General features: G+C 43.4%; 1 protein-coding gene across 1 annotated transcript in view; it reads right to left on the bottom strand.

Annotated features, from left to right (window-relative positions):
* Positions 1 to 15,420, bottom strand: part of CUL3 (cullin 3) — a 100,890-nt gene that overhangs the window by 15,648 nt on the left and 69,822 nt on the right. The window contains exons 11-13 of the mRNA XM_037909781.2: positions 12,057 to 12,181; positions 11,647 to 11,743; positions 4,348 to 4,482 (exon numbers count right to left, since the gene is read on the bottom strand). Coding sequence (XP_037765709.1) covers positions 4,348 to 4,482; positions 11,647 to 11,743; positions 12,057 to 12,181 — 357 coding nt within the window. The remainder of the gene's footprint in view (positions 1 to 4,347; positions 4,483 to 11,646; positions 11,744 to 12,056; positions 12,182 to 15,420) is intronic.

Here is a 15,420-nt window from a genome sequence, read left to right as displayed (position 1 = left end):
TTAAGAAGTCAGCCTAAACTTTTAATGAACTAGTTTTGCTGAATGATGTAACAATTTCATACATCAAATTTTGAATTTCACATTGGACATGGTTAGGGATGGGACAAATCTTCAGTTTATATTCAATTTGTGAACAAATCAAGCTTTTGATGCTATATACTTCAAAATATTTAAGTATTCTTCACCAGACACTGAAATGAGCAACAACATAAGTTTTGAATATAAGGAGTAGCCCACTTGGAAGGAATGGGATAAGTTATTAAGAGAATGCAAAAGCTTAAGCTATTCAGAAAAACCTCCCTCTCATGTGGAAGCACCATTAAAACAAGCCCATTTTTTCTCCACAAAAATATCCAACTAGTTACATAAAGCCCTAACATATGAACCTCCAACAATTAAAAAGCAAAACTCTTTCCTCAAAGTCTTAGTAATACTCTGTGCTTCTATAGTACCTCATCAAGTATTAAGTGTCAGCACTGCTCCAAAAGAGAAAGTATTTGCCTTAGTTACCACTTATCCAAAATGGGGCTAAGAGCTTAGGGAAATTTAAAAGTTGGTGCATCAGTGGCAGAGCTGGGAACAGAAGCCTGATTAGACAAAACTCCTTCCTCTTTTGCTAAGGCATAATTTTTTATTGGTGCTTCTGCTTATCGTCAGCACAGAGGGTACTTGAACTTCTTCTGCGTTATGCTGTACTATCGTGTCCTTTACAGTACTGACTTTATAAAGTGCTGAAAGCAGAATGCTGCAAATGGGAGCTGGGTCACTCAAAGGTCTATAGAGTGTCACAGGGTAGCTGGTCCCTGTGAGTAGACCAGAACCAGCTTGCATATATCAGAGCAGGTGGGCCCAAATGAGCCAATTAAAGGAACCAGGATTACACCTGGGTCTATACAGACCTATCAGAGGGCAGGAAGGGGATAAGTCACTGGGACAGGCTGGGTCTGAGAAGTGAAGCCACAGAGAAGTGGAGCTAATTCCCGTGGAGAGTCCCTGGAGCAAAGGGCCAGGTACCCAGGAAGTTATCTCTGGTGCTGGTGTTCCAGAAAGGGAGCAGAGCTGTCTGGAACTGGGAAGCTGCAAGAAGCAGGATCACCAGAGACTGTAGGAGGGGAGACCATGAAACCCTAGGACAAGGGTGAGCTAAGGGACTATTTGTGTTTCCTTTATTCACTTATGTTTGGACAATAAGCCTTCTTAAAGGAGACAGTGTGGCAGCGTATGATTGGAAGCTGGGGAGAAGCCCTGGCCTTCCACAATGAGATTTTCACACATACCAAGCAATGTCATGGCTATTTTGGAATGGGGCAAAAGTCTCCTGACCCCCATCAAAGGATAGAAGAAATCACTTCAAGTCAATCTAAGTGGGAGACTTAAGTGGCCTCTCTCCCTCTTGGGCTCTGGCTAACAATAGACCGTGACCCCACAAAAGTGACGAGACCTCCTCGTCCACCTTTTCCTGACACTGGCCAAAATGGCCATCCATCACATCAGAAAAGGAAGCTGGACGGCAGGGTGCTCTGTGACTGTGGGGCCTACTTCTAATCGCTCTTTAAGTCATGTCTCTGGGCAGAGTTCCTCTGGGTGATGTCTACTGCCTCCCTGGATGCCTTGAGGGGCAAGGGGCGCTGTCTGGGATTCTCTGCTCGGTGTCTCCCCCTGGATCCCTGTGACCTGCACTCCTGGTCCTAATTTTTAATTTGTTGTCCCCTGGATTTAGTTGATGCCTGGGTTTGGTGGCTCCTCCCCTCATGCTCGCAGCCTTTAGCAATGGGCAGGGCCAAGCCCATCCACCCCAGTGCCTCAATAGGTTCCCACTGTTTGTGGGGACAGCACTGTTAAGTCAACAGGTCTATAGAAGACAATCTGAAAACTAGAACTCACTGTCCATTTTGGCTGCTGTGGTGATCTCTACCTGTCCAACCTCCCATCAGTACTTGTTACTCCTGAGGGAATTCTGTGCCACTGCATGTGCGCAGAATTTGTGTCCCCTGCATAAAAATCACTTTCTGACAGGGAAGCCAAGGGAAGCTTCAAGAGCTGTCACGCTCCACTCCCTAGCAGCGCAGGTACATCGTTTCAGGTACCCGGAGCAGCTGGCAGAAAGGTAAATCACTGCTGGGCTGGGGACACCCCAGCAAGTGGCTCCTACCATGAGCTGGAATCAGCTGCTAGTCCACGCTGGGCTCCAGGCAGGAGAGGAGTTGCTGGGGCTGTGTCAGACCCACCCCCAGAAACCTCCCGCAGACGCAGCAAGCTCAGTATTCTCCCCTGCTTCCTGCCTCCATCGCTCCTCAGCTCGGGGGGGGAAGGCTCACTGTACGGGGAGCTGCTCCCCCATCCACCCAATCCCTGTTCATCTGGACCTCCCATACCCAGACACCTGTGCCAAGCCCCACGCGGTACATCCAGAACTCCCCGAGCCCTCCATACCCAAACCCCACCCCACTGAACCTCAACCCCTGCATCTGGAGTCCCCCTGCACCCAGACCCCCTGCCTCTGGACTCCCACCCCTATACCTAGACTACCCCCCAGAGCTCCATGCATTCAAACCCCCACCAATGCCTGACCCCCCACATCCAGACCCCCATGCCACTGACCCCCCACTAGCTGCACCCAGACCCCCACCCCACCAAGCCTCACTCCCCCAGCACCCAGACCTGCTGCTGAGACCCCCACAGCCAGACCCCATTGCTGAGCCCCAACCACTTGCACCTGGAAGCCCCTGGAGAGTCCCATTGCCCCTGCACCTGGAACCCCCACCCAGCATGAATCATAGAATCATAGAATATCAGGGTTGGAAGGGACCTCAGGAGGTCATCTAGTCCAAGCCCCTGCTCAAAGTAGGACCAATAAGCCTCTGTGCATCCAGATCCCCCCCACTGAGTTGCTTGCACCCAGATTGTCCCATACAGAATCCTCTCACCCCACACCTGGTTCCCCCACACTGAGCCCCTCCACACTTGGATCCTTCCTGGTTGAGCCTGCCTGCCCCACACCTGGTGCACCTGGCACAGAGGGACAGGGCCCCAGGCCTTGTGCTGTGTCAAGGTCGGGTGCAGCCTCACCACGGAGTGCCCGTATCCCAGGGGTAGAAACTGGAGGGCTGCAGTGATCTCCCACCTTTACGCAGCCAGTGGCTTGTGCTCCCCACCGCAATTCTGGAGTCTCTGCATTTATTTATTGAAAAATAAAACTTGCAGAATTTCTAATTTTTTGGCATGGAATGCCCTCAGGAGCATACTTGTGTGAAACAGAAAAAGAACAGCGAAGTGCAGTTTCAAAGGCAACTGAAAAATAAAATCAGTCTATCAACCTCTATGTTTTGCACAAGCACTTACACATCAGTGATGCTTCTATGTTCTGGCAATCTTATGCTTTTGTGAATGCATGCACTACCTGCAAAGTCATGCTATCATAGGACATCATGAGGTCAACAGAGCAAAGCATCACTATTTTACTGGTACTGAATATATTAACTACTATTCAGCAATCAAATAAAGGCAGATTCTTCCTATTACATGTTTCATATTCTGAGTTATCAAACCTTGCATCAAGAATAAAGATTTCTTCAAGAAAAAAAAAGACCAAACAAAATGAAATCAGTCTTTTTAATGCTTTCGGTACAAGTGGATCCTCATATTCATGAAAGAATATTTAAATAAAAGGACCAAAAACAATCTGGGCCCCATCTTCACTGGCTGGCTATACTGAATTAAAACCTTTTAACTTGAAGCAGTCTTAAAATAGTATTTTATACTGCTGTGAAGAACATCATTTCCCTAAACACAGCTGGGGTCTAAAGGTATATACTTCTAAATCCTGAGTTTCTGGAACAGAGAATGACTAAGGCTATCAGCCAATTTTCAACACCTTTAAAGGAAACAAACGGTTAAGGGCCCTGGCCCCTTTGTAAAAGTGTTCCAAGGAAGAGGGGCTTGCAGCTACACAGCCCGCATCTTTAATATGGGTTTCACAGCATACAATCCCAATGGGGAAACTTCTCTAAAAAATGCACATTCCGTATGTTAAGGGATTAACAATACATCAGACAAGATTATGGAGCTAAAAACAATCTCTCTAACCATAAAAGTAAATTATTATGGACTCTGAACTCTCACTATCAAGTAAAAAAAAGGGGGGGAGCTGGTGGTGGTTAAGGACGAATGAGGTATATCCCCTTGGCATCAAAAAGGTCTGAGTACATAGGTCAAGATTTCCTACACAACTTCTGAAAGAGTACAGGCGGATATATAATACCATAGATCTACATATGCTCTGCATCTATCTGCAGAATACATTTTAACAGTTTTTTTAAAGTCAGCTTAGAAAGCCACAAATCGTACCTCAAACGTGTATTTTTCTCTGTTGTTAAAGAGCATTAGTATCGTCATCTGGAAAGTGGAGACTTGCAATATGTGCTTCCTTGTATTTGAGCCAGTTACTTGGGCACCTCCTACACCAACCTCTGAGCCATCTTCCTGTTTGAATTTAAAAGAAGTCATGAAATCATTTTAGAAACATTTTTTCCATCTCCTGATTAAACTTTTTATGTAGCCAATGGAGAACTAAGCTTAAGCAATATTAAGTTTGAGATTTTAAATCCACAAGTTCCAGAGTAATATATGCTTGGTTCCAATTTTGCCTAACTACTGTAATATACTCTTCAGGTCTTCCTGCTTCCCTTCCTGCTTCCCAATTTATCAAAATAGCTGCAGCAAAAAATCTTTGTCCCTTTGCTCCAATCAGACCAGTTCCAAAACTTTTTAGTAATCCATATTATGGGTGTGTCCTAATCTTACTTTTATGTTTATGTTGCAGTTACGCTTCGATTACCTTCTCTGTCCTCATGCACCATACAATCTCTTCCTTCCTTCTAACCTTTGCTTAGCTTTCCAGTGCTGATCTTTCCAGTGCTTACTACTCCCCATTTCTCACAAATGAAATTTACTTGTTTTGTTTGTATAATTTAAACTTTAAGCTTTCTATAACTTTGAAAAGTGTAATCGACAATAGTGGCATTATGACACCACATTAGGTTTGCCTTGAAAATTTTTTTAAAACCTTAATTCCAATGTCAGGTTTCAGAGTAACAGCCGTGTTAGTCTGTATTCGCAAAAAGAAAAGAAGTACTTGTGGCACCTTAGAGACTAACCAATTTATTTGAGCAGAATTCCAATGTAACAACTGCAGAGAAATTTCACTTTGGTCTGAGTCACAGCACAAAATAAGGTGGGAGGGCAAGGAAGAACAGCTAGTCCTATAAGAAGAGGGGAAGAATCGATGGAGATACCCAGAGTTCAGAGTTGCAGGAGGATACTGGTTGACTCAGAGAAGATTGTAAGGGAGAATAAAAGACAAGAGGACTTGCAGCCAGAATGAACAGGAGAAAGGCCGGAGAATCACACCATCCCCAGGAAAAGGCAGATCTATCTGATTGAGGACTCCCTACTAAGAAGAACAAATAGGCATGTCACCAGAGCTGATCCAGAGAATAGAAAGGTGTGCTGCCTGCCAGGAGCTAAGATACAAAATATGGATCTGAGGCTGAAATGGATCCTAATGGGAGCAGGAAAGAATCGAGTGATTGTTCTTCATGTGGGAACAAATGATACAGCTAGATTCTCGCTGGAATATATCAAGGGAGACTATGGCAGGCTGGGGAAGATGCTTAAGGAAATGGAGGCTCAGGGATTCTACCTGTCCCTAGAGGAGGAGAATGAAGGCGAGATAAGATTATGACTATCAACAGATGGCTTAGGAAGTAGTGCTATAGGGTGGGCTTTGGCATGTTAGATAATGGAAGATAATGGCATGAAAGATAATGGAGCAAATAATTAAGCAGTCAATTTGCGAACATCTAGAAGATAATAAGATAAGTAACAGTCAGCATGGATTTGTCAACAACAAATCCTATCAAACCAACCTGATAGCTTTCTTTGACAGGGTAACAAGCCTTGTGGATAGGGGGAAAGCAGTAGACATGGTATATCTAGACTTTAGTAAAGCTTTTGATACTGTCTCACATGACCTTCTCATAAACAAACTAGGGAAATGCAACCTAGATGAAGCTACTATAAGGTGGGTGCAAAGCTGGTTGAAAAACCATTCCCAGAGAGTAGTTATCAGTGGTTCACAGTCATGCTGGAAGGGCATAACGAGTGGGGTCCCGCAGGGATCAGTTCTGGATCTGGTTCTGTTCAATACCTTCATCAATGATTTAGATAAGGGTATAAGAGAGTACACTTATAAAGTCTGCAGATGATACCAAGCTGTGAGGGGCTGCAAGTGCTTTAGAGTATAGGATTAAAATTCAAAATGATCTGGACAAACTGGAGAAATGATCTGAAGTAAACAGGATGAAATTCAATACGGACAAATGCAAAGTACGCCATTTAGGAAGGAACAATCAGTTGCACACATACAAAATGGGAAATGACTGCCTAGGAAGGAGTACTGCGGAAAGGGATGTGGGGGTCATAGTGGACCATAAGCTAAATATGAGTCAACAGTGTAACACTGCTGCAAAAAAAGAAAACATCATTCTGGGACGTATTAGCAGCAGTGTTGTAAGCAAGACATGAGAAGTAATTCTTCCGCTCTACTCCACGCTGATTAGGCCAGTTCTGGGCACCACGTTTCAGGAAAGATGTCGACAAATTGGAGAAAGTCCAGAGAAGAACAACAAAAATAATTAAAGGTCTAGAAAACATGACCTATAAGGGAAGATTGAAAACAATTGGGTTGTTTGGTCTGGAGAAGAGAAGACTGAGAGGGGACATGATAACAGCTTTCAAGTACATAAAAAAGGTTGTTACGAGGAGGAGGGACCAGAACTGTTCTTCTTAACCTCTGAGGATAGGACAAGAAGCAATAGGCTTAAACTGCAGCAACGGAGGTTTAGGTTGGACATTAAGAAAAACTTCTTAACTGTCAAGGTGGTTAAGCACTGAAATAAATTGCCGAGGGAGGTTGTGGAATCTCCATCATTGGTGATTTTTAAGAGCACGTTAGACAAACACCCGTCAGGAATGGTCTAGATCAGTGGTTCTCAAACTAGGGCCACCGCTTGTTCAGGGAAAGCTCCTGGTGGGCCGGGCCGGTTTGTTTACCTGCCGCGTCCGCAGGTTCAGCTGATCGCGGCTCCCGCTGGCTGTGGTTCGCCACTCCAGGCCAATGGGAGCTGCACGAAGGGCGGCCAGCACATCCCTCGGCCCATGCTGCTTTCTGCAGCACCCATTGGCCTGGAGCTGAACCTGAGTCCTGCCATGAGCGCAGGGGAATGGACTAGATTGCCATTCGAGATCCTTTCCAGTCCTATGATTCTATGTTTGACCACTGGGAGGCATTCATGGACAGAGTACTGTTAGCAAGGGATGGACTCCACCTGAATAGGGAGAGAAGTAGACTTCTGGGATAGAGGCTGGCACAACTGATTGACTTGGGAGAGATGGCTGGGTGATACTTATGTAATCTCCACACCTGAATAATATTGAGAGGGAGGAAAATCAAGTAAGAAAGGATACAGCAATGGAGAAAGGAAAGCAGTGGGTAGAAGAATGGACATTAAGAGGAAATATAGTGCCGATACCAATGAAGCTAACAGTCAGGTAGGCGATACTGGGAGTAGAATGACTGTACCTAATTGGGCGAGAAATGTGGGTGAAGCCAAGCAGCAACAATTAGGATGTTTGTACACCAATGCAAGGAGCTTGGGCAACGTAACGGAGGAACTAGAACTACTGGTACAGGAAGTGAAATCAGATATTATAGAAATAACAGAAACCTGGTGGAATAGCAGTCATGACTGGAGTACAGGTATTGAAGGCTATGTGCTGTTCAGAAAAGACAGAAATAAAGGCAAAGATGGTGGAGTAGCACTGTATATTAATGATGAAATAGACTGTAATGAAATTAGAAATGATGGAATGGATAAGACAGTCTGTTTGAGCCAAAATCACTTTGGGGAAGAAACTACTAGAGGTTCCCTTGGGCTAGTGCAGGGGTTCTCAATTTTTTTTTTTTTTTTTTAAACTGGGACCCCCTCTGAAAATATTTCAGGTTGTGATCCCCCCCCCCCCCCCCCCAAAAAAAAAATGACGACACCCCTCCCATACCATACTTACTTCTGCACTGCTGCTGTCAGAAGTGCTGCCTTCAGATGTGGGGACACGTCCAGCAGCCACCACTCTCTGCTCTGCTTTCAGAGCTGGGCAGTTGGCAAGCAGCATCTTCTGGCTGGGCGCCCAGCTCTGAAGACAGTGCTGATGACACAAGCACAGAAGTAAGGGTGGCAATACCATACTACAATGCCACCCTTACTTCTGTGCCGCTGCTGGCAGCAGCGCTGCCTTCAGAGATGGGTGGCTGGCAATATCAGCTCTGAAGGCAGCACAGAAGTAAGGGCAGCAATACCACGACCCCTCCTACAATAGGCTTGCAATCCACTTTTGGGTCAGGACCCCCAGTTTGAGAAATGCTGGGCTAGTGCTTGGGGTATGCTACAGACCCCCAAGATCCAATATGGATATGGATAGAGACCTCTCTAATGTTTTTAAGGAAATAAATACTACAGGGAATTGTGTGATTATGGGAGACTAACTTCCCAGATATAGACTGGAGACAAGTGCTACCAATAATAGTAGGGCCCAGATTTTCCTGGATGTGATAGAGGACAGATTTCTTCGCCAAACAGAGGCTGAACCAACAAGTGGTGATGCCATTTTAGGTTTGGTACTGGTGAGAAGTGAGGACTTCATAGAAGAACTGGTTGTGGGGGAAAACCTTGCTTAATCATGAGCTAATTCAGTTGAAACTAAATGGAAGGATAAACAAAAACAGATCTGCAGCTAGGGTCCTTTATTTCAAAAGAACTAACTTTAAAAAAAGAAGGGGGGGGGGCAATTAATTAGGGAAGTGAACTGGACTGAAGAACTCAAGGATCTGAATGTGGAAAAGGCTTGGATTTACTTTAAGTCAGTTTCTGCAAATTTATCTGAAGCCTGCATCCCAAGAAAGGGGGGGAATTCACAGGGAAGGGTCACAGACCAAGCATCTCAAACCAGTGATTAAGAGAAAGCAGAAAGCCAACAAGTAATGAAGATGGGATGGATTAGTAAGGAAAGCTACCTCTTGGAGGTCAGAAAGTGTACGGATAAAGTGAGAACTGCCAAAAGCCAAGCAGAGTTGGACCTTGCAAGGGGAATTAAAAACAATAGGAAAAGGGTCTATAGCCATATAAATAAAAAAGAAAACAAGGAAAGAAGTGGGACTGCTAAGCACTGAGGATGGGATGGAGATTAAAGATAATCTAGGCATAGCCCAACACCTAAACAAGTATTTGCTCAGTTTTTATAAGGATAATGAAGAGCTTAGAAATAATGGCAGAGTGGCGAATGGGAATGAGAATATGGAGGTAGAAATTACCACATCTGAGGTACAAGTCCCACTCAAACAGCTTAATGGGACTAATTTGGGGGGCCCAGATAATCTCCATCCAAGAATATTAAAGGAACCGGCATACGAAATTGCAAGTCCAGTAGCAAGGATTTTTAATGAATCTTTAAATTCAGGGGTCATACCCTATGACTGGAGAATTGCTAATACAGTTCCTACTTTTAAGAATGGGAAAAAGGTGATCCGGGACATGACAGGCCTCTTTGTTTGATCTCAATTGTATGCAAGGTCTTGGAACAAATTTTGAAAGAGAAAGTGGTTAAGGACAGAGGTGAACAGTAATTGGGATATAATACAACATGATTTTACAAAAGGTAGATCATGTCAGACCAACCTGATCTTCTCCTTTGAGAAGATAACTGATTTTTTAGACAAAGGAAATGCAGTAGATTTAATCTACCTGGATTTCAGTAAGGCATTTGATACAGTTCCAAATGGGAAATAATTAAATTGGAGAGGATGGGGATTAATATGAGAATTAAAAGGTGCATAAGGAACTGGTTAAAGGAGAGACTACAACAGGTCATACTGAAAGTGAACTGCCAGGCTGGAGGGAGGTTACAAAGGAATTCCTCAGGGATCAGTCTTGGGACCTATCTTATTTAACATTTTTATTACTGATCTTGGCAGAAAAAGTGCGTGCGTGCTAATAAAATTGCAGATGAAACAAAGTTGGGAGGTATTTCCAATACAGAGGAGGACCGAACTATCACACAAGATGATCTGGATGACCTTGTAAACTGGAGTAATAGAAATGGGATGAAATTTAATAGCACAAATTGCAAGGTCATGCATTTAGGGACTAACAAGAATTTCTGCTATAAGATGGGGGTGTATCAGTTGGAAGCGATAGAGGAGGACAAAGACCAGAGCATATATTGGTTGATCATAGGATGACTATGAGCCGCCAATGTGATGCAGTTGTGAAAAAGGCTAATGAAGTCTTACGGTGCATTAGGCTAGGTATTTCCAGTAGAGACAGAGAACTGTTAGTACCATTATACAAGGCACTGGTGAGACTCATCTGGAATAGTGTGTGTAATTTTGGTATCTCATGTTTAGGAAAGATGAATTCAAACAGGAACAGGTACAGAGAAGGGCTATTAAGATGATCTGAGGAATGGAAAACCTACCTTATGAGAGGAGACTCAAAGAGCTTGGCTTATTTAGCCTAACCAAACAAAGGCTCGGGGGAGATATGATTGCTCTCTATAAATACATCAGAGGGATAAATACCAAAGAGGGTGAGAAGTTATTTATGTTAAGCACCAATGTGGACACAAGAATAAATGGATATAAACTGTCCATCAACAAGTTTAGGCTTGAAATTAGACTAAGGTTTCTAACCACCAGAGGAGTAAAGTTCTGGAACAGTCTTCCAAGGGGAGTAGTGGGAGCAAAAAACCTAACTGACTTAAAGACTGAGCTTGATAAGTTTATGGAGAGGGTGGTATGATGAAACTGCCCACAACAGCATGTAGCTGACCTGCGACTGCTAGCAGCAAATATCTCCAATGGCTGGTAATGGGACATTAGATGGGGAGGGCTCTGAGTTACTACAGCAAATTCTTTCCCAGGTGTCTGGCTCATGGGTCTTGCCCACATGCTCAGGGTCTAATTGATGGCCATATTTGGGGTCAGGAAGGAATTTTAAAATAGATCAGATTGGCAGAGATTGGGGGGGGGGGGGGGGTTCGCCTTCCTCTGCACTACAGGGCATGGGTCGTTTGCAGGTTTAAACTAGTATAAATGGTGGATTTTCTGTAACTTGAACTCTTTAATTCATAATTTGAGGACTTCATTAACTCAGCCAGAGGTTACGGATCTATTACAGGAGTTGGTGGGTGAGATTCCGTGACCTGCAATGTGCAGGAGGTCAGACTAGATTATCATGATGATCCCTTCTGACCTTAAAGTCCATTATCATCCTATGATTTAATTAAACCAACAGGTTGGAGAGTTTCAAATTTGATTCAGACTTACAAAATGTATGCTTGTAAGTATATTCCAAACTGCTGCCAAGGTAAGAGTTGAATTAAAAAAAAGATGTACTTTTTTTAAACTTGTACTTATGTCCTATACTGGCAGTTTAATTTATAGCTAAAAAAATCCAAAACTGATTACAAATTTATCTTTACATTTACAAAGTTTTTGAGATTAAATCATAACACTTTCAAATAGACATTTACCTTTTTAACAGGTCCATAGAAAGTGGCGTTGAGATCTGCCGAACCCATGTGATGCTGGAGTGTCAGCTGTCGACCACTGTGTTTGGCTAAATAAAACCTATGAGACAATTAAAATGAAAATTTACATATTTATAAGGCACATTTTACGCAGATGATCCAAAATCACTTTACATACGTAGATAATTTTGAACTCTTCAGGATGGACTGTACTAAGTGTAACATATAACTATTACTCTTAAAAAAAAATTAAATTGAGGTCAAGGTCTCATCTGAAACAAAAAACCAAGTAGTTGGTTTTCTAGTTTTCCCAAAAAAGAACAAAGCAGCTCTCTAACATGCCTTTAATACTCACAAAAGTATATTTATGGTACCCATTGTTTTAAAAATACAAAGCTTGATTTAATACATACCTTCTAAATACTTCAAAAGCATGTCTGGGGGCTGGAGGAATGTTGCACTTTGGTGTGGCTGACTGAGTAGGCCAGTAGCCTGTTGTGAGAACCCGCACCGTGAGATCAACACCACCTAATGAGACCTACAGCAACATTGGAAGAAGACATCCACCGTTTTAAAACAGGACAGTGTTCGCCACTTCCCCTACGTTATAATTAGGCTTTCATTTTTTTATTTTCCACAGGCTAAGGAGAAATTGTAGCTGCCATTCTTTCTGAGCTGCACAAATTAAAATTCATCCTTGCTGGAACAGGAGCCAAAAAGCTCACATTGTTCCCATATGGCAATTTAAGACTATACAGAATATGACAATGTAAAAAATACTATGCAACTGTTCAGTATTCATGATAATAAACAGTAATTCTGAAATTCAGAGCTTTACATGGCCAGATGCATTACAGGGTAATATGTGTCATATTTTGCCTTCTGCTTTTATTCTGTTTCCAATACAACTGACTGGATAGAAAAAAGTATATGCTGTGTTGCTAACAATACAAATGGCAAAGTAACAGTTTTTGTACTTGCCCTCTGGCAGAAAAGTACAAGCAACAGTTTGACATTCAACACTAAGCAATAGGGAGTTTTTCCTGACATTCCCTCTCTGGAGTTTTAAAGCAGAAATCCTCTACATATATATTTTCCCATTGTTTTATGTAAAGGACTGGTTTCTTGCTCAACCTGAAAAAATTATGTGGCTTTAACACTTGTTCTCTGAAAGTCGTTATTAACATAGGTATTCACACAAGCTTGGAAAACTCTACAGCTGATGTTCTAAATGGTCTAAATGGTCTCATCAGCAGGTGGCACACATCTATTTGAAATCAAAGTACAATTGTCAAAAAGTGTCTCAACTAAATTCCATAGTGCCAAACTTATAACTGAGTGTATCTCCAGCTTCCACAGGGAAATGAGGTGGGTTAATGACGGCTTACGATTAATACCTCCAAGGAACATGCTTATAGGTAAGTAATTTTCTTATCTTAAAAAGTATAATTATAAACAGATCCAGGTTCTTACAGACTACAAAAACTAATATACAGCAATAGAATGGATCAGATTAAAGCAAAAAAGTCACAAATATCATTGGGAAAAAAAGTAGAGGCCTCCCAAGTTAAATAGCGACATAGCATCCCTGAGAAGTATTAAGAATGCTATTTTTATATTAGAAGAATAACATGCACCTAATAAATACATTAGAACTAACATCAAAAGACCTCTTAGGGGAAAAAAAAAAAAAAAAAAGTCATCTGGGCCACACAATCCAGAAACAGGGTTTAACAGAGACTGGACTCAAGAGAACAGTCTAAAACAGTATTTTACAAATATACATAAAGAACTGTATTGAGGTTTCTCCAGAGTGAACCAAAGGCCATCCAATGTTATTGACATGCTTCTGATTTCATGAGCCTTAACATGACACTGATGTTCAGAGAAATGCAGTCAATCATCCATCTAGAGATGGGGTACGTCTACACTGAGATTAAAAAAAGTACAGCCCCAAATCTCAGAGCCAGGTCAGCTGACAGACTTGAGGGGCTCTGAAATCACAGCATGGATGTTCAGGTTCGGGCTGGAGCCCAAATGTCTACATTGCAATTTTATATCCCCATAGCTTGCGCCTCATGAGCACAAGTCAATTGACCTGGGCCAGCCACAGCTGTGCCAGAGGTCTATTATCACAGTGCAGACATACCCTTGAACATTAAGCCAATGCATACAATCAACCAAAAGGTGCACTGAATCAAAATATTTTTGTTTGTTCCAGATCATACCTTGCTTGTGAACTGTGGTATTAGCATGGGCATGAGGGTATGGAAAATATGTTTACTGAATATAGTGGAACCGCAACATCGTATCTGGAAAGAAGAGTGTGCTTTCTTACCCACTGAATCTTTGAAACATCTTAGTCATAGACAAGAGCCTGAGCTCGTTCAGATTCTCACAGATGCAGTGCTAAACATAATGGGTCAGATATTTGATTTGGAATAAGTTTTAGGAACGCCAAGTCTCATATGACTCCTCTTATCACCAGCATGTGTGTAGCATGGACTAATAGAGGGACAGTGTCTTTCAAGTCTAGAATTGTGCTGCATGACCTCCAAAACCCAAGGTTTCAGGTTCATCAATCTGGAAAATGCCTAAAGTCCTATAATCTTTTGACTTCTCCTACTTCAGCTTCTCAGTGAAAGAAAGTACTGCTGCATGTACAAAGTTGATCATCAGCTGCATCATCCTTCCCAATACTTACTAACTCAGTTTTATATCTATGAGGCTTTTGGCTTCTGAATGAGGAAGAGCTGGCTTGTGACTCTTATCTAGGAAGGATCATATGCATGCATTACACCACAGTTGTTTCAAAAAAAGAACACGCTGGGGCTATTTGGTTAATAGAAACTCTAGAACCTCTTGCACCACAATGGTAATATGAAGAAAGACTTGTGATTCCTTTCCCAGCGCCATCTTTTATTACAGAATTGTTCTGCTAGAGCAGTGGTTCTCAACCTATTTATCATTGTGGGCTGCATATGCGACCCACTGTGTGTTACCTGGGCCGCAGGTTGAGAACCACAGCGCGGCCCGCCTGGATCTCCCCTACAGACCCTTATGCCCAATGCCTCCTGCCCAGAGACCCCTCCAGGGAGTGGGGCCAGGAGCAGAGCCCTGGGCGGGGGGCTGAGTGGCAGGGACCCCCGGACCCCGCTTTGTGGGGCCAGGTGGCAACCTCGACCCTGGATCTGGCTGCATAGGGCAGGGATGCAGCCCCCCTGCCAATCTTGCAGGGCCGGCCATCTGGCATCCCCGGACCCTCGCCGCACGGCCCAGCTTTGTGCTAATTGGGTGGCATGCGGCCCGCAGGCCAAGAACCACTGTGCTAGAGAAACACATGCATTCCCATTCTCTGTACTCTAAGCCAGTGGTTCTCAAACTAGGGCCGCCGCTTGTTCAGGGAAAGCCCCTGGCGGGCCAGGCTGGTTTGTTTACCTGCCACGTCCGCAGGTTCGGCTGATCACAGCTTCCACTGGCCATGGTTTGCCGCTCCAGGCCAATGGGGTCTGCAGGAAGGGCGGCCAGCACATCCCTCGGCCCGCACCACTTCCCTTCTTTTCATGTGTCAGTATATTTATGTCTGCATCTGTAACTTTCACTCCATGCTTCTGAAGAAGTGAGGTTTTCACTTACGAAAGCTTATGCTCAAATAAAATCTGTAAGTCTTTAAGGTGCCACTGGACTCTTTGTTGTTTTTGTGGATAAGACTAACACGGCTACCCCCTGATACTTGACACCATGTAAAGAATTTAAGTTACTGTATTTTCATTGCCC

The sequence above is a fragment of the Chelonia mydas genome, chromosome 9 (genome assembly GCF_015237465.2).
Source record: "Chelonia mydas isolate rCheMyd1 chromosome 9, rCheMyd1.pri.v2, whole genome shotgun sequence".
Taxonomy (NCBI): Eukaryota; Metazoa; Chordata; order Testudines; family Cheloniidae; genus Chelonia; species Chelonia mydas.
This window is presented reverse-complemented; position numbering and strand designations above follow the sequence as displayed.